Source organism: Girardinichthys multiradiatus, chromosome 8 (assembly GCF_021462225.1).
Source record: "Girardinichthys multiradiatus isolate DD_20200921_A chromosome 8, DD_fGirMul_XY1, whole genome shotgun sequence".
Lineage (NCBI taxonomy): Eukaryota > Metazoa > Chordata > Actinopteri > Cyprinodontiformes > Goodeidae > Girardinichthys > Girardinichthys multiradiatus.
Window position 1 is genome coordinate 23,083,842 of NC_061801.1, and position 20,582 is coordinate 23,104,423.

General features: G+C 39.1%; 1 protein-coding gene and 1 long non-coding RNA gene across 3 annotated transcripts in view; both read left to right on the top strand.

The window, feature by feature from the left end:
* Window positions 1-674: 674 nt before the first annotated feature.
* The window catches only part of LOC124872455 (mediator of RNA polymerase II transcription subunit 13-like), a 128,688-nt gene continuing 108,780 nt past the window's right edge, over window positions 675-20,582 (top strand). For both annotated transcript variants that reach the window (XM_047372477.1, XM_047372478.1), the window contains exon 1: window positions 675-2,073. In XM_047372477.1, the coding sequence (XP_047228433.1) occupies window positions 2,002-2,073 (72 nt within the window). In that variant the 5' untranslated portion in view covers window positions 675-2,001. The remainder of the gene's footprint in view (window positions 2,074-20,582) is intronic.
* Window positions 14,983-16,059, top strand: LOC124872456. Its single transcript, XR_007039289.1, has 2 exons — window positions 14,983-15,621; window positions 15,876-16,059. It is a non-coding gene; the product is annotated as an uncharacterized LOC124872456 (long non-coding RNA).

A 20,582-nucleotide genomic window follows, 5' to 3' on the forward strand; every position in this document is an offset into this window, starting at 1 on the left:
TTTCTTCCTGCTTCTAACACATCAAATTTGAGGACAACATGCTTACTTGTAAAATATTTCTCGCCTGCTAACAGGTACCATGATGAACAAATAAACCCTATAACCCTAATCGTATTGTTAAATAAAATAAGTTTTTTTATCAGGGTGGTTATCTGGAGTTTTTGGTCCAGTTTGGGTTTTGTTTCTTGTGAGACTAACCTATACAGATTCTGTATCTCTTATGGAACACAGTGTGAGCAAAATAAATCATGGTGACCTCTATTCTGTCACACCGTCTTGTTGTGAGAACAGTTGCATTATGTAACAAATGCATCACAGAATGAGACCATGTAGTGATGAGGAAACTGAAAAATCCTTAGTAAATATGCATTATTAGAATCAACAAAAGGGGGCAGTTAAAAGGGCTTCTCCGTCGTCCCATCCAGACTCCCATCAAACAGATACCTAACAGGATTGTAATCCCAGACTTTGGTCACGTGAGTGCAAACTTGGCCAAATAGGAAGGAGTCTCTGTAGCACGCTTCCGACCGCCATTACATTATTACAATGCCTTGTAGGCTGGACCATGGTGCACGGAAAAAAAAAAAAAAAGCTTCAGCGCCTCGCGTGAAACCCACCCACACACACCCATACCCACTCACACACACGTAACGACGGAGAGACAGGGTGACACATTCAGACTGCGCGCACGCCCATCGAGCAGTATAATAACGCGCTCTGACAGATAAACAATGAGGAAGGAGCCGCTGCGGTTGAGAAAATCATGCACATGTTTGAGGATTTAAATCAACATTCGCACCGTTTCTCGACAAATTCGCGGATGATGCGCGCTTTGTGAAGCCGCGATCTGCAGCCATGCAACATGGTCTTTATTTCAGAGTCGGCGCCAGACGAGGAGGGTCACTTTTGAATTGATGTGTACACATTTACACAAAAAAAAAAAACCATCTGACTTTTTTTCCCTGCAAGACTGGGGCTTTTGTGGCTTTGAGAGCACGTTTCGTAATGATATAAAACTGAAAGGAAGGAAGGATTTTTTTCAAACCTCCGTTTACAGCAGCCGCCTGCTTCTCGTTTTCCTGGTTGGTGGAGTGTCAGAATAGTTTTTTCTTTCTTCTTGCCTGAATGGTTTGACTTATGATTTTGCGTGTTATTGCTGGGAACCCGCTTGACTTTGTCCACCAGGAGCAACGCCGAACAAGGAGGGGGTGGATCTCTTTCTTTCCCTTTTCTTTTCTTTCGTTCTTTCTTTTTATAAAGCAATCGGGATCCTCGGATCGCTTGGTTCAGGAGCAACAGAGGGATTAAACATTTCTGCTCGCAGCGCCCTGTTTGTGCGAGCTAGACTGTCTTACATTGTGAGAGGAACGGTTGTGGCAAGAGAAAGAAGGGCTATAAATAGCGCATGCAATTCTCGAAAACTATCACAAGTGGTGCATCAGCTTGTGGAGCACACGGAATCAGATATCCTGCACTGCAATCGCCTTTTTTCATTGAGTTGATCTTTTGTTTCTTGCAGTGTTTCTATTTAAAGTTTTGACGCGTAGAATTTCTACATATTTGGGTTGAAAGGAGGAGAAAAGGAGTGGTTTTCTCATGGATCGGGATGATTTAATGATGAAACTACTTGCGGAAAGACTTGATTTGGAGACAAGCTGATTCTCCTCTGTGCGTGGATTGAAATGGATCTATTGTATGCCAGGGATCGCATTTGGAATCGCCTGACCTGGATTGTAACAATGTTGTGATCTCCCTCCTTTATCTCCCTCTCGCTCGCTCGCTCTTACAGCACACGCTTGGATTTATACGCACGGGCTTTATGGATGCATTGTGCACTTCGTTTTGAATACGCCCATTCTCTCATACCGACCATCCCGACTCTATTATCCGCCGCTGCGAGACTCATACAGGGGAACCGATTTGCCAGCCCTGATCGGTGTTTGGATACCGATGTAAGGATTTCGACATGCCCTGCGCTGGCGACCCCAAAGGCGGACGATTATGACTGCAACGGCGAATTGGGTGGCTAACGGGGCAAGCCTTGAGGACTGCCACTCCAACATCTTCTCTCTGGTACGGTATCAATAAATCATGCTCGGCCAGCTATGATAGACAGGTCATAAGACCGTGGGAGGCACGCTTATGTGTGTGCCTGGTGTACAAAGGTGAACCAATTGGTTTAGTTGTTATTGGGCAATCATTAACACACATGCAAACCAACACACTTAATCACTAAACCTGTTAGATTAAGAATTTTTGTTTAATTTATAAAGAAAAATGGAAATTTATAAAATCTAACAAATTAGATTAGCATTTTTTTTTTTTTGCATGCATTTGTAGAACCATTGTGTTCCAAGCAGATATTAACTGAACCAGCACCACATTTTCTTGTTATCATCATCCTCTCCTTTTACTTAATTATATTACTGGAAATCTTCCTTGAACTCTGTTGCAATGCCAAGCAACTAACTTGAAAAGAAGGAAGCCTCTGTTTATTACCTCAAGATTCTTTCATGTGCTTATGAAAATAGGTTAGAAAGTGTAAAATATCCTGCCTTTAGCAGGACATGAAAAGAGTTGTAGAGAATGCAAAAAAAAAAACAAGTTCAAAATCTTGACAATAACAGGCATACAACGGAAGCCACACTTTCAGTTATTCTGAAAAAGAAAAAAAACCGTTGGACTCCATAGGTGCAGTGTCATGTTTTTTTTTTTTTGCAGAACTCACTGGTTTTGAGGTTGCAGGAGACAAAGCAGCATGCTTTTCTCAGTTTTCCTCCTGCGATCAGTGAGTTAACTGTCTTACCACTGTAAGCAGCCAAGTGGAAAGGCACGCATGAGACTGATCTCAGGCTCCCGAGAACCACAACAACATAGGGGTCCTGAGGGCTTTTCAGGTGATGGTGCAGGTTGCGACCCCTGTTACGCTGCACTAAATATGACATCGGAGCTATTTAAACACATCTCAAGGAATGTTCTTAAATAGAAACAGACTTTCTTTGAATTGTGAGGCTTTCTCAGAACTTTTTGTTTATAATCTACATATTTGACTTCAAGAAGTAAGAAATTCCATCTAGTATCATTAACTATTCAGATGCATCTAGTATAAATTCTTCTGCACTGATTTTGATATGCTTGTAGTATTATACATCTTACATTTCCCCAGCTTGACACAACAGAAAACGGTGATTGTGTCTGTGTCACCACCTCATCTGAGGCTATTCCCCTTGTGGAAAAAAAGCTTTAATTCACTCACTGCAGCTTTATTGGCCATCATGAACATCCCTTTCAAACTGAGGGTGAAAGAGACCATCCATCAGCTGGCTTGTTGAGAATATTTATGACTGGCAAGTGCCTCAGCGGTTACTAACTGGCGTGGTTCCTACAGGGGAGTCCAAGACAGGACAAAACAGTAAAGCACACACCGTGTGTACTGGTTTGATGGTTAAACATAGACGTGCGCAGTAGTTGAACATACATCTTGATGTTGAGACAATGAGAGTCAGCGGAGTAGGTTGCATCAGTGTTTCTAAAGGAGGAAGCTTTTTCCCTTTAAAACAATAACATTACAGTGAAAGTTGTTTCATTTAAAGGTTTCAAGACATACATTAAATGTATGCACTTGTGGCACACTGGCATGAATAAAACAGTTTTTATTACATTTGGTTATAAGCAAATATTAACTCAACTTCTGACCTGAAACAAGAAGTTTAGAATAATGATGTAAAATGAGTTTTTTGGTTTGGTTCTGACCTGTATTTCCAAACCATTTAATAATTGGTTTGGAAAGCATAATCAGTATTTCCGACTGTGATCTCTTAGTTAACTTTTGTTTTTGCCGGATGGATTTTTAGACATAGTACTTTAAACCATAGAGCTTTGCTGTGGCTTCATATAAGCTTAATGCTTAATAACATTATGGACTCTCTCATTTTAGCAACAAGCAGAAATTTAGTACTTAATATCATTATTTATGCAGATGATCAAATGATATTTTATACTGACTCATTACCTTGCTCTTGTTTTGGTGTTACAACCTCACTTTACTGTTGAAAACTGGAGCAACATTTTTTTCCTACTTTCACATTGTTGTAGGAAGCCCAATAAAGTAGTTTGTAATAACCAGCAAAACTATTACAATCATAATGCCCTGGAATGTTTTTGTCAGCAGCACGCAGTCTTTATATTAGGGTCATATTCTTTGAAATGACCTGTAGCATACCATTATTTGTTTTGTTTATAATTATGAAATAATCCAAAAGTTTTAATCCTCAGTAGGCGTATTACTTGCATTACATTGGCCCACAACTGAACTGAAAATATGCTAAGCAAATGTGAACCTTTTGAGTTAAGAATGAATCCTCAATGCTTCAGACTCTAATCTAGAACTAAAGTTTAGTTTATACCAGAGAGATCTTTAAACATGGCACTTTTGTGCCCACACATTGTTGAAGGAAATACAATTAAGTAGTTTGTTGTAACAAAATAAAACTACTTGCTGTCAGCATGCAAACAATAAATATTCATTTATCAAAATTTTGTATGAGCATTAAACTGTTTGAAATGATATGTAGCATTAGATTATTTATGTGGTGTTTCATTTTATACTTAAAATAATAATAACTCAAGGAATATCATTTCTCAGTGAACATGTTTGTTATAGATGACCCACTTGATCAGAAAATATAGGTATCACACACAAGCTATGTCAGTTAAAAAAACGTAAATGACAAGCTGGAACATGATTACAAAATATTTTAGACTCTGATGTCTGATTTGTTTTTACCTGAGGGACATTTGGTACTTTTGCCAATAGAGCTCACCTATAGCTTCATATACACAGAGTCCATGACTCAATTCCATGGCTTAATAATATTATGTAGCTGCACATTTTAGCAAGAAGCATTGTTCAGTAACTCATGTCATTCTTTATGTGGACAATCTAAAGATTTATTGACCTAACTGGAGACTATATATATTCAGATGACATTAATCCTCAGTTAACATGTTGCAAGTATTAGATGTCCCACTGGGTCATAAAATATGCTAAATGAGATGTTAGCTTTGCTAGTTAAGGTTTCATAAATTCAGAAGGTGGGAAACGTCCTAACCTTTTTCTGTAGGTCATGAAGGCTGCACTCTTAGATAAAGATCTTGCAGCAAACTCTTGAATGCTCTTCTCTGACAAGCTGTTAAACAGCATTCCTGTATGCATCAATGCATCAACCTTGTCCCTCACACTGATTTGCAACCCACAGCAGTTAAAAAAAAACAAACAGCTTACTAGAAAGCATAAGTGCCCATAGTGTGGGGACTTTATGGGGGCAACAGCAGATTACTGTCAAGGCTGGTGTAAGATACTCGGGATTGCCCGCAATCACACAACCCACAGAACAACTGTTTTGTGTGCTGGTGATCAACCATCTGTGACAGAAAGCAAACTAGACCCTTGTAAGTGGGAGAAAAGAGCCCGAGCTGGTGAGATGAAGTGGCAGTGAAGGAGGGAAAATGGTGGAGGAGGGTTTTTCAGTAAGAGGCTGAAGGACTGCAGCAGAATCTGTTTTCATTTTAGGAAAGTATTATGACTGATGTGCATTTCCTGACTGCAAGCCTCAGCCTATTTGAGCAAGGAACTGAGAGTGAAAGAACGAGACAGAGCACAAGAGAAAATTAAAGAGGGAGACGGAATTGAGGGAGAGAAAGGGACAGAAAGAGAGAGAGACAGAGAAAACAAATATCTTTCTGTGGACAGGCCAGGGTTCCTTTTAACACTGAATTCTAGGCTGATCATGAAATGCAAGGAGGAGACAGTTAAAGGCTACACAACACAGGAAGCCTCAGTGTGTGTGTGTGTGTGTGTTTATACTGAGCACATTGTAAACCACGCAGACTCAGGAGACAAACTTCAAACAGCCATCGTTTTATACACACACAGACACATTCACAAATACAAGTAGCTAGGAGAGGGGAAAATCCTGGTGCCCACACAGACATATGTACTACAAACGTGGCATGCACTGCATTTTGCACACACACACACACACACACACACACACACACACACACACACACACACACACACACACACACACACACACACACACACACACACGTATGTCGCCTATATTTGGGCTGTGAATACACCTTGCATTCCGACAATGTGGGTTTGTGCAAACAGAGGTAAAATGCAGGGACCTTGATTGAGGGACTTCTCTCCTCTCAACAGAGGTGTGTAGAGTGCAACGCTGGTAATTAAGTGTCCTCATGTAGAGGTCTAATGTGATCAACTCGGATGTGCTCATTAGCCCAACTATATCCCAAAAGAGATCCTTGCTTGTATAACGATGATGCTACTCTCTGGTGAGGAAATAAAGTGCTCAAAGATGAGGCTGGAGGAAATAGCTGCAACGTGGTGATTTATGGCAGGTGAGTGGCCATGGCTTGTAAGAAGAAGCAGGTAATCAGGAGTGGTGCCTTTTTAATATATCCTGTTTGCATTAGCTCATTATTAATGGTAGTGGAGGGTGCAGGGATGCTTAAGCATGAATAAGAGGCTGTGCTCGGATGGAGTGTTAGCTGAGCTGATAAATAATGGGGAGTTAATGTAAACCTGGGAAACAGTAGAAATTTTGTGATGTTTGTGCTGATGCAATATTGGGTAGCTGAAACCAAAGCAAAGCTCTTTTCTTACACTGGAAAATATGAATAGGTTGATAAAGTCCTGTTTTGCTTCCAGCTCGAATAATAAATTACTTATTGGAAAGTACATATAACCTGTAAATACTGGAAATCAGTTATTTATGTGTATCTTAATAGAGAATTAGATATGGAGTATATTTAATCAGTTTGTAATTATCTTGGTCAGTTTTTTTTTCAGGCTCACAGTTATAGCATTTCAGCATTTATTAGTCACGCTGAACCATGCGATCTCTAACTACAAATTGTAAGAAAAAGTTCTAATTAGGCAATAATATCACTTTCTTTTTTTAAACAATTAAAATTGCACATATAAACAAATTTAAAAGCATTTAGGCCATAGAGCATTATAGGACATTTTTCTCTATCTCTACCATTTCTCCAACTTGTGTCTAGTACAATTAACATTAAACAACGCAAGGCTTCAAGTATACTCAGTGTGATATTAGCTTGACTTAGAAACTGTACCTTTTAGAGGTAGGTCGAAACAACAACTGTGTATTTGTACCCCCATTCAGTGGCCATGCATTGTCATTTCCTCCCTTTTATTATGTTGTACCCCTGAGCCAGCTATGTCATACCCTAATTACACCGCTGCATATCTGTTTTGCTTCTCCGTGATTTAGCATTTTCATGAATTGTAGAAATATATAGTCATAAAAAAATTCTCAAATCTCAGATATAAATCAGTTTAACTGTATATTATTTTTTATAACTTTATATTACACCCCATGTCCATTTAATTAGATTTTTTAAATGAAACCTAGGTCAATTAGGGTAATGTTTACAGAGCCAGTTCACAACATTGTTCTTCATAGGGGACCATACAAAGAAATTACCTAGTCCAATTCAAATATTGTTACCTGTTTTAACAGCCACATTCAACATTAACTGTATGTATATAGAGTCCACCTGTTATTACAGACAAACCATTTCCATAAATTAGTAAAAAATTTGTAATAAAGTATTTTCATAAATTATTGAGACAATTAGTCACAAAAATGATCGAACCTCACAAATTAATCTCCAGAATGTTACATTTAATAATGCATTGTTAAAAAAAAAAATGTTTTACCCAGCTGACATTATTATTATAAATATGGATATAGACCCCTGCAATGGACTGGCGACCTGTCCTGGTGTACCCCGCGTCCCGCCCATAGACTGCTGGAGATAGGCACCAGCTCCCCTGCGACCCACTATGGAAGAAGCGGTAGAAAATGACTGATTGACTGACCGGATATGGACCCCTGATCCAACCAAAAGCAATTCTGGACAACCTCCTGCTAGTAGATATTTACTGTAGTGATATCACCACATTTTCTTTTCAAATACCATGTATGCAATTGTTGCATATTTGATACGAAATGTCCAGTGGCTCAATTTTGCATGGAGCCATCCAATAAAAGACGAGTATAAAATAGCCGAAATGGTTAGCACCCCTGGTGGTAAAGTTTGTTGTTGATTTTGATCTAAAATGAACATTTTAAAAATTACTGTCTCAAGTGGCCAATTGAGAAACTGCAGTGCGGGGCTGTTTCGAGATGTAAATTCCCAGATTTGGTGAAGAAGTTTATAGCATTCATGCATTGATACATATATTATGAATAAATACGACGTCTTTTGTTTGGAAAAAAGAAATAGCAGTATGCTAGTCGTTCAGTAGGCTAATTGTCAGATTACAGCTAAATTAAACATAATTCACAAGCTGAATGCAATATATAGTAAAGTTAGTATTAAGTGGTGCTTATCTTGAATGTTTGCAGGTTATTAGGGATTGTGAAATCATATAGTATTGCTTTAAAATTTGCTTTAGATTGGCTTATAGGCAAACCTAAAAAAAGCATTAATCTGTACTAGACATGAAGAAATGATCCCGAAATTGCCTGTGGCACTAAACATTAGGATAAAAATGGACTACTCTAAGCCATGACAAACTACAGAGAAAATGCTATTTATTTTACATATTTACAGTTTAAATTAAAAAGCCTGTAATAAGGAGTAAAACTGCTAGTCTAAAAAAGGGTCTATATTTAACCAGAGATATTCAGGCTGAATATAATCAGTTAGGCAACTGCTGTCTTAAAATATCGTCTGTGTGCTCAGTGCTAAGAAGGGAAATTAATTTTTATGTCATAACACAATGTTTTTTTTAGCTGAATGTGAAAGAAATACTCAAACAGTTCTTATTTTTCATGCCCAATTAATCTCCCAAGACAAACTACTTTGATAAATCACAGTTTCATCGGGATTCAAGGTTTCCTTTTTTTAGCTTGTTGTTCATCAGTTACGTTCAGGTTACGCGCAGCAAAATGACTGTGAAATTGGAAAAAAAAGGTGAATAGAGCTGAAAAAAGAACCCCTTGTCCTGGAGAGGGGAGTCAATTTGTTCATCTAATATGATGTTGCTGGAGCCTCCCATGAGATCATTCTCATTTATTTTATACATGCGCTTATGGGTATAGGCCACCCGAGACCGAGGGACAGTCCTGCAGCGAGAGCGATGAAGCAGGTGGACCCATTCTCTTTCCACATGCCTGTCTCCCAGCTCTATTGCTGTCCATACACTATTTGAAATAGTTGCTTTTTTCTTCTTTACCATCTGCATCTCTAATTGGAAACCACGCTGAGAAATAGTTGCAGGTACACGAGGAATGGAGAAATAATGACGCCCTCTCAGTCAGAAGAACAGAGGTGGATTCACCCACCTCTGTTCATTGTTTCAAAAGCAACTGTTACATCTTTGATGTTAAAAAAGGTTCACAATAAAAAATAATTGAATAATTATAATGATTTTCTCTGCAGAGGAATTCATAAAATCACTCCAATCATTCCTGAATTTTAGTAATTTTCCCAGATTTTGGAGCGCTCTTGAGTAGATCTATTCGGATTTTCCTCTTTGTTTTTTCTCTTTATTGATGTTCTAAATCAATTTTCTTTTCTTCAAAAGTGTTTACTTGTTTTATGTCCATTATGTTTGTAAAAGCCAGTTGATGAGTTCTATTCATGTAGCTTTGGTGATGTCATCATATCAGCCACAAAGAATTATCAGTTCTTTTTCCTTTAGTTCCCTTTTAAAAAATCTTTATATTTTGTGAATGCAGCAGTGAAAATCCATAGTTCATTATCCAGCTTGACAGTGTACATCTGTTAGGGAAAAAAAATACATTACTAGTCAATATCGTTAATCTGCTTATGATATTTTTACTGGTTTTGCTAAAAAAAAACAACTGAAAAGAATATATTATCCCCCCTCAATAAAATCATAAAGGATCTGATAGAATTGTGACATTATGTAAAACAATTTATTCACTTTAGCTCTTTCCACTTTTATGGGCACCTCTGGGAAAGATCTTTGAAATAGATAGATAGTTATGTAGATGTGTTGACCCCAAGTTGCCACTCTTCAGCAGTTCTCTGACAGTGACGTTTGGAGTTGCTTTTACCTGTCTTGCGTTCGATCCGTTGTGCTCATCGATCCTTGTTCCAGTTGTGGAAAACTGTAAAAGTACGTTGCTATGTTATAGGAGCCATTTTGTTATGAAGATCAACACACATCTCCCTCATTTGAATGCCATGTTCTCCTGGCTTTCCCATTTTGAAGTGTGGCTAATAGAAATGGTCCTCTGTGTCATGTCTTTTTTCGTTGGGTGGCGGAGGAATGCAGTCTTTGATTCTTGTGTTTTAAGTGTATTTAACTGTAGAATTTATAGGGAAGGTGATCACAGGTAACATTGAGGGCATGTCACCATCAAGGAGACAAAAGTGCAGGTTTCCAAGGCAGCATCTTTGTCTTCTGCTGCATACCCCGCAGAGCATCTCCATCTGGTTGATTTGCACTAAATAATCCACCCCCTATGCCCAACCTGTGCTTTTGGCTTTGCTAGCTTGCAGTTCAAATAGATTGAATTGGCTTCACCTTGAGCATATATGAGGCACCTCCCACTAATCTGCCCCTGTCACTGCTGTGGGAATTCCTTGTCATCTCAATGGGAGAACATCCAGACAGTATGAACACTGTGTAAATCAGAGAAAAAACACAGGCATATGGGCTGTTGTAGGAAAATGATTTGTGAGTCAGAGTTGCCGTGGGTCAGAGAAACAGGGTGGAGTGTAAGCTGGAAACAGGAAGGCTGGGATCCTCTCACTTCTGTTTTTACAACACATCTCTTTTCTAGTAAATTCTCCAGAGCGTAGTCATGGATCTTATCTGAGAAGCAGGCTTGTCAGAGCCCTGCCACAGAGGTGAAGAACAGTTCAAAGGCGGAGTGAGGAGAGAGGGAGGGGAGGAGGAGAGGCGGGGAGGGAGGGGAACCACCACTGGTCCCGGAGCTGGAATTGGGACAGGATGGGCTGGAGTATTTTTTTGAGCATGGTGGCTTGAGTGTGAAATATGTAAGCCCTGCAGTGCCAGCTGTGTTCTATTCTTAGCGCCTGCTGGTGTTTCGGCATGTGTGCTGGGCAACAGAACGCTGTGTGCAAAACGAGTATTGGCAGGAATCGGCCTAGAAGGGGTGCCATCAAATGCCTGTGATAGCGGGAAAGTCAGCTTGTTAGCTGATACATGTATACTAACCATGTTGGTATCATTTGCTTTATTAATTTAATGCTAAATTAAGACCTACAAAAAGTGACAAATATAAATATATGTTAAATATCTCACAATATTTCAGCCCCATTCAAGTTTTAAGACAGAACAATTTTCCTATTGTTTGATAACTTATCTTTTGTATTGTTTTTTTGAATTATGAATTTTAACTTACACCTTCTAAGATCGGAATTGTGACTCGGAAAGTTGAGACTCTCCACCAACCCTGACCTTGAAATCCAATATGGCTGCCTCATGTATAAAACAGAGTGATAGCAGATCACAGGTATTTGCACTTTTGACAGATTTAAAAGTTTCTCTTTTTTTGTAATGTTAGAAAGTAATATTGTAATATTAAAAAGTAACATTACATTACTTTGTAATGCAATATCTCAGTTTTCTGTGCATTTGGGGTTTTCATTTGCTATAAAACAGAATCATCAGAATTAACAGAAAAAACTTTAAATATATCACTCTGTGTGTAATGAATGTAAGCAATACGAGATCCACTTTCATATGACCTTTTTAATTACATTGAAATGTATTAAGATGCACCTGTATATGTGTACAACTGGTGCATTTTCCAACATGTCTTTGAAGAATGTTAAACTCTGTTGGAGCCCTAGGCCTGCAGAAGGGACCTTAAACTGTTGCAAAGTTTGCTTATACAGGTCCTTCTCAAAATATTAGCATATTGTGATAAAGTTCATTATTTTCCATAATGTCATGATGAAAATTTAACATTCATATATTTTAGATTCATTGCACACTAACTGAAATATTTCAGATCTTTTATTGTCTTAATATGGATGATTTTGGCATACAGCTCATGAAAACCCAAAATTCCTATCTCACAAAATTAGCATATCATTAAAAGGGTCTCTAAACGAGCTATGAACCTAATCATCTGAATCAACGAGTTAACTCTAAACACCTGCAAAATATTTCTGGGGCCTTTAAAACTCCCAGCCTGGTTCATCACTCAAAACCCCAATCATGGGTAAGACTGCCGACCTGACTGCTGTCCAGAAGGCCACTATTGACACCCTCAAGCAAGAGGGTAAGACACAGAAAGAAATTTCTGAACGAATAGGCTGTTCCCAGAGTGCCGTATCAAGGCACCTCAGTGGGAAGTCTGTGGGAAGAAAAAAGTGTGGCAGAAAACGCTGCACAACGAGAAGAGGTGACCGGACCCTGAGGAAGATTGTGGAGAAGGGCCGATTCCAGACCTTGGGGGACCTGCAGAAGCAGTGGACTGAGTCTGGAGTAGAAACATCCAGAGCCACCGTGCACAGGCGTGTGCAGGAAATGGGCTACAGGTGCCGCATTCCCCAGACCTGGGCTACAGAGAAGCAGCACTGGACTGTTGTTCAGTGGTCCAAAGTACTTTTTTCGGATGAAAGCAAATTCTGCATGTCATTCAGAAATCAAGGTGCCAGAGTCTGGAGGAAGACTGGGGAGAAGGAAATGCCAAAATGCCAGAAGTCCAGTGTCAAGTACCCACAGTCAGTGATGGTCTGGGGTGCCGTGTCAGCTGCTGGTGTTGGTCCACTGTGTTTTATCAAGGGCAGGGTCAATGCAGCTAGCTATCAGGAGATTTTGGAGCACTTCATGCTTCCATCTGCTGAAAAGCTTTATGGAGATGAAGATTTCATTTTTCAGCACGACCTGGCACCTGCTCACAGTGCCAAAACCACTGGTAAATGGTTTACTGACCATGGTATCACTGTGCTCAATTGGCCTGCCAACTCTCCTGACCTGAACCCCATAGAGAATCTGTGGGATATTGTGAAGAGAACGTTGAGAGACTCAAGACCCAACACTCTGGATGAGCTAAAGGCCGCTATCGAAGCATCCTGGGCCTCCATAAGACCTCAGCAGTGCCACAGGGTGATTGCCTCCATGCCACGCCGCATTGAAGCAGTCATTTCCGCCAAAGGATTCCAGACCAAGTATTGAGTGCATAACTGTACATGATTATTTGAAAGTTGACGTTTTTTGTATTAAAAACACTTTTCTTTTATTGGTCGGATGAAATATGCTAATTTAGTGAGATAGGAATTTTGGGTTTTCATGAGCTGTATGCCAAAATCATCCGTATTAAGACAATAAAAGACCTGAAATATTTCAGTTAGTGTGCAATGAATCTAAAATATATGAATGTAAAATTTTCATCTTGACATTATGGAAAATAATTAACTTTATCACAATATGCTAATATTTTGAGAAGGACTTGTACATCAGGCCAGCCCTGCTTCAGGTGTTGCTACACTGCCTATTGATAAAGCGTAAATCCTGAAGCCCACTTTCATTTTTATAGACACATTCCAGAAACATAAAATTTGTAAATCTGGGGATTGTTGAGTAACTCACGGAGTTTGATGCAGAAGATCTGTTTTCAGCCTCCTCAACTGACTGTCTGCATATCGACAAGGAGAATTTCTTTAAAGGGAAATACTGCCTCGCTTGTAACTGGGCAAATATTTTCTGCAAGCCAGACAGCTTTGCCGATATGGCTGGCTGGGATTCAACAGCAGTTAGAGCGCTCTCAGGTTAAAGGATGTCAACGCTGCAGAACGAGAGGGAGAGAGAAAGAAAAAACATTAACGTTGCCTGGCGTGCTTTTGCAAATTGTAATTATCACATGTTGATCTTCCATTGAGAGATTATCCGCAACCGATTGGACCGGTGCTTGATGAGAACAAACACATTATGCACACACTGTTGATTCACAAGCGTTTGTGTTGCATTGATTCTCTGTGCTCTGCCGAATGGTGCTCACTCCCATCGTGAATTAGACAGACGCTCATGATTTTTCAGATGCTAATGAAAATTTGTACAGCTCTATTTCAGTCATGGCCTGATTTACAGGATGAATGGACAGTGCTGGACAATAGGGAGGCAGGTAGGCTTTGTGAAAGTATCTGAACAGGCGTGACTGAGTGAACTTGGACATGCTAAGGTGGTCTAGAGACAGGTGCAGACAGGGTGGTCTTGGCAATAAAGTATTGTAATTCTTTGCAAATAGTAAAGTGCATAAGTTGTGTGATTGCTTGCATATTTGTGTTGCTCTGCTGATAACTTCTAGAGTTAAAGCTGAGATTGGCAACCACTCCCAGTTAGTAAGTAAACAACAGATTTTGAGACAGCAGTCGGGCGAGTTGCAAGTTGGAACTTGTTCAGGTGTGACCTGCAGAGATGTTGACAGCCTGGCCCAGGCTATGTCCTGCATACTCATGCACTGGGTTATTTATTGTTTTCCACTGGTATTCTGGTAGCAAAGGAAAGAAAATTAAATGCTGACTTATGCCTTGCTGTCTTTTTAACTGACATAATATTCCTGCAGCAGAAAAACAAAAATTAATGCAGGAAATTAGAAGCCAAATGAAACATTTTTCATACTGCTTATGCACCATTTGCCCAGTTTCAAGAACAATCAAACTAGCTGCTTCTTGTGGCCAATTCAGAAGCCTCCATGCAAGACTAATTGCACAATTATTGGACTAAAATTACCAGAGTAATTTTTAAACACAAGTTAAGCAGTTCTCTAACTGCTCTCATTCACTAATCCTGCTGTATGAAGCCGTAATCATCGGGTAAATTTGAACTCATGAATTCCAGCTGCAAGAGAACAAATTGGGCTTTTTGTTCTGCTCTGGAAAAGTCAACACACACACATGCATTGGAGTGATTTTTAGAGTACAGTAAGGGATATAATGTGTTATGTTTCTACTGTAACCCTGGAGACAGAAATCTCTAAACTTGAGCTTACTGAATTCTTACAGATGTTTTATGTTGCCTAGTAACTGTTTTCAATTCTCTCTTCTGTTTTTCTTTTTTGTGTCTCCCAGTTTTTATTTCTTTGTCTGTTTCTCTCTTCCCTTCATGGCCTCTAGTTTAAGAAATTACAACAAATACTTGTTTATCAAGACATGTTTTTCATGTAAATAATTTAGGCTAAAACCACTGCTTTAGCCTCTTCTTGATGCTCCAACTGATTTTATGTGGCTAATGGCTGTTGCATCTTATTGGTCCCTCTGCCGCCGTTCCTTCTGCTGCCTGCCTCTCTTTGTGTCAGGTGAGAAGTCGTGGCTTGGCGGAGGGCTTTCTAACACGTGATTGGCAGGTCTATCCGTCACTCAGCTCCTGGGACTCTCGCTCGCTCTAATTAGGTCGCTTGGCTTGTTCACCTCCCAGGGTTGGATGCTACAGCAGAGCACAGATCAAATGACACCCCCTTGTTTTGTGGGGGACGTTTAAAGGCGGTGGCAGAAGGCAGAGGGAAGGCATCTGTTTGGCGTCTGAAGCCCCCACACAGAAACGTCCTTTCCACACAGGTTCAATGCTTTTCGTCACTTTTTTCTTGCCTCACAAGTGCGATAATGTGCATTGCTCTTGATTTGTGTTGCAATATGCCAGAGGGGAGTACGACTCCTTGTGGGTTAATTTGATTTCTGCGGGTTAATTGATGAAGGGAGGGGAGGGAGTCAATGCGTGTTCTTATTTCTGCCACTGGCTGTTCTAATTGGTGACTTCTCTGTGTTAGCAGCACAGGCTTTGCTCTAAACTGTCCTGTATTTTTTCATTTCAGGGAAAATATTAACCAGAAATTAGCAGCAGCTGCATGGGAAACACAAAAAGAGGAGCAGTAACTGGATCTCTCTGCTGTACAAACAAAAATGCAACGTGAAATCATCCTGAAATTATTATTATTGTTTTGTATTTTGTATTTGCTGCTGTCTGGTCTGGCATTAAAAACAATCAGTTGAAGATGAGATTGTGCAGATAAGGTGCTTTTCTTTATTTTGTCACCTTCAAATTAAAACCAACCAAGAATTACGCCTGCTGAGTGCTTTAAATGGAGAAACAGCAAACAGTTTGGCTCATATCCATGAGATAAAATTACAAGCAGGCGGCTTGAGTTGTGCCACTGCTGGAATAAGGAACAATAAGAAAACATGATAGAAAGGAATGTAATAAAACATATCAGGTATTTGTCAAAAGCATTACATTATAGTATTTAGAAATAATAAACTTGAATATGAAATCATTTTAACTGATCTTATCTTGCCCCAGATATCAGAAGCTTCTCAAGCATCTAAACAGATTAGACATAGACAAGGAATTGATGCCTTTTTTACATAATAAGTGATTTGCATGTGCCACAGTACTTAAACTTGCTGATACAGGATGCCTCTAAATAGATTAAAGTGCATTCCTTGTCAGGCTGTGAGGCTCTCGTGTTGTTAGAAGTAGCACATCGGCTGGGATGCTGTATTAACCACAAATGTAAGATCAGTCGCATCAGCTGCATTTAAAGTTGAGTAGTGGCCCTAAGAAAGCTTAAACAGCAGAATTAGGTGCAAGCTGGACCGGGCTGGTATGAAACTCTCACAGTAAGTATGATAATCTTGAGTAAAAACAGTTTCACAGTATTAACACAAACGCAGGATCTAATTGATTTTGTTGAAAACAGAAAAGCAACTATTGTTGCCACTGCTTTTTACAACTAATTGTGCAGAATATTAGACCTTTATAGAATAGCATAAGTATAACAAGCTGATTAGCTGGTTAATTAGTCTGGGTATCTGCTCAGGTACCCAGCCTGGAGTCAGGTGCTTAAAAAAAACAACTCTTATTGAGGTTTCGCTCCTAGCGTTACCTTAATAAGAGTTATGACTGGCGCTTCTTTTGTTTTCTCATCATGACTGTCTGTGCTTTTTGCGACCAGAGATATTTTCAAACTGCAGGATTTGTTTTTTCTTTTAAGGGACGGAAAAGTGTAGCTTATGCTTACATAAGCATGAAAATACACCAGTCACCAACCGCTTACCTTTTAGTGCAACATTCATGGCTCTTTTTCTGTATTAAGAAGCTAAAGTTTCTCCAAACGTTCCTTAGTTTTCATACATTGTTCACTCCAAAATAGAGCGCTGTTTAATGAGCCCAGGGAGATCCATGCTTAGTTTAACTGCAAAATTTAGAAAACAGCAAGGTCGCTCTCAAAAGAATCAACGCCATTCATTTACGCATGTACAACACTAGCTAAGGTACTCTACTCTCCATACAACTATAGAAAACCTTGGTGAATTCGGTACTTTCTCTGGCATCTTTGTAAAACTACTTTAAACTGTATAAACAGTATGATGGATTTTTTGTGGTTTTGAAACTGTAGCTTTAAAACCTTGTTATACCAATACTTAGCCTATTGCACTTGTATCTTGCAGTATGCCTTATTTTCTGCTTGACACTGACCTCTTCAATAGTAACAGTAACAGTCCCATTTAAAAGGTAGAGGCAAACACACAGCAGGTATAGAAAATGGTGAGTCCTGTCACAAGCAGAAGAAGTAAAACAATTGTTTTTAAAAAGTAGAGTGTGTGGAGATCCACTGTTTTCACTATGTAGATTATTTATCTCTCAGAAACCACAAGGACACATTTTCAAGGTTATTGTATTCTTGCTGTCCATTATTGAGAAAATTTTATGCTTTATATATAAGTAATTCAGTAAAATTTGGCTTATAGTTGGAGAACTTGAATTTATGAATATAGAATTTAGAAAGTATAATTAGCAGGTTAATAACATTAAAGTGAGAACTGAGTTTACTGTCAATACCTGTGTAACCAAACAAAACATTCTACCAGTAGAGTTAAGGTGATCAGAATTAAAACGTGAAAGTTTGCTCCGAAGATGTTTTGTAAACAAGCAATAACAGAAAAAGTTAACCAGTATTTACCTATCGACCTTACAAAAAGTACAATTTACATGAATAAAGTCTCTGAACGTAGTGGTTAGTTGTATAAAACCTATAAAGCATTTTTCAGGTCATCAGTTACCACTTCTTCTATTCTTAATTGAGTAATTGTATTCAGTTTTGCATGATACTTTCTAACTTAATAAAGTAAAAGAAAATTTGCTCTCATTTCTCTAACCACTGTTTTCTCACAAATGCCCCTTCTGTCCTCCTCCTGTATACAATACCCAGCCTTTCTTGTAATTTATTTAGCTCTATTTTATCCTCCTCTGTTTGAGACGCTGGAGAAAGCTGCGAATAAGAGAAGCCTGTATCTCACTATTTGTTCTCAAAACAAGATTGGGAATGCACAACTGGCTTTAGTCCTTTACTCTGTTTAAAAGACTCTTAGCTAATAAATAATTTTTGGTTTCAAATGGCGAATTATATTAGATGAGCTTTAGAGTTTTACAATTGATTAATTATTTCCATTATTCCTTACATTGCACTGGATTCATAAGCAGGAAAAGTTGAAATCATTATCTTACATTAGGTTTCTTTACCAACCAGCATCTGGCCAGAGTTGTTGCTTCACAAGTGCATAATTCATTTACAGTAACTACTAAACACTGATTAATACACTTGTTTTTCTTTTTCTATTATATGCAGGTAAACTTCTTTCAGATATGTGCGGTGCAAACATAAAATGAATTTAGTAAACATTTTATTTATAAGAATAAAAAACAAACAAACAAACAAATAAGATAATCAGTCCAGAAGTACAGGGAAATACATTGACTGTCTAATCATAAAGAAATATTTATATAAAGTAGAAGATGCTTGGACAATGTAGTAGAGGATGGGAGGACACTAGTGTGAAGAGGATCACTAGGAGGTTTTGGGAAACTGCTTCCAAACCTGGAACTGTGGTCATTCCGCCTGCAGAGCTGTCTGTTTAAAACTATGAAAAATGGAAAATAATAAAGAGTTCACACTTCACTTCACAGTTTTACATAAAAAAGCCAGTCTTAGGGAAATATACATTTATTTTTACATACAAGGAAACATAAAAGAGGTCTGTTTGGGGTGCTCCAGTAATCTCTTTTGCTTTTAGAATTGTGGATAACAATTTGTAAATTATTATATACTTTCTCCTTTAAAAACATCTTAAAACTACTTTTTGTGACAAATTAACACTATAAAAACGCTCAATTTGAACACTCACTTCTGCCATTACCGCTGCTGGTGGCGCAATGCCTTGCTGCACACAACCCTGCCCCTTTTACAATCCCGGGGACATCTGGAAAGACCTGCCTCAGACCAGGACCTATTACTTGTGAAAGTAAGGCCCCGGGAAGTCAAATTACCCTGGTAAATTTGCATCAGACGCGCCCTGGACTTTAGCACAAGTTCGAACTGCATATCCCTGAGTGGTAGGTTTGGTTATTGTTTAATTTGAGCGATTCCAGTTCTAATTCCGATTAATTGTTTCCATTTCAGTTCCTATGGATTCTCAATTCTAATTTTTTTTTTTTAAGTCAGGGTGAAAATAGTTTACATAGTTTAAACTGGCCAGCTAACTAGGGGTGTATTCACACCAGGAAAGTAGTTTGGTCCGCTTGTTAGCTTTTGGTCCGGACCAAAAGCTAACTTTATTTTTTTCATTTGGTGCGGTTTGTTTTCACATTGTACTTTTTGCAAGTGAACTATTACTTGTAAACAAAGCCACGCGGGTGACGATCATTGCTCCCATTGGACAGAAATGACGGGGCGGGACAGAGCACAGACCCGGAAATTGAGAAAAACAGCTGTAGACGTGTTGCGTTCAGCTCCTCTGTTCTGCATATTTGTGCCGTTATTACAGCTTCAATATTATTGTGAGGGTGAAGAGCAGCTCATTTAACACAGACTTTGAGACGTTCCATTTATAATGTTGGAACCCCGTCGGAGAATGCGTGCTGAACGCCGACGTTCTCTACGTGCCTTGTCCCACAACAAGCCGGTAGCGTTGCTAAGCAACACACAGCTTATCAGATATGATTACCTTACAACACACACCTTTGCTACCGGCTATGGTGGCTTTTTATGTCCAAAGAAACGTACGCTTTTTGTAGTTGGTTCGGATCGGGGCCGGTTTGTATTCAGACCATAAGCAAACCGCACCAGAGTCCGTTTGGAAGCGGACCGAGACCACCTCAAAAAGTGGGTCTCGGTCCGGTTGTTTGGTCCGGACCAGGGTTTGCTTGAGTGTATTCACACCTGCACAAAATGTCCGGACCAAGGGGGGAAACGAACTCTGGTCCGTTTAAAGCGGACCAAAAGTGGCAAGTGTGAATACACCTGAGTTCTCTCTGGATGCAACAGTTTGAACTTCTCTGTGAATTTTATGAACTTTTTTCTCTTTATGAACTTTATGATGACTCTCTCACAGGGCTATTTTCAACCAGTATATATGTAGCAAACCTATCAACTTGAATGTAAATGTTATGAGTTTTCTTTTCACAGGGGTACACTTTCACAAAAGAGCTTTATTTTTGAAAACCTCACTAAACAAATTGACTC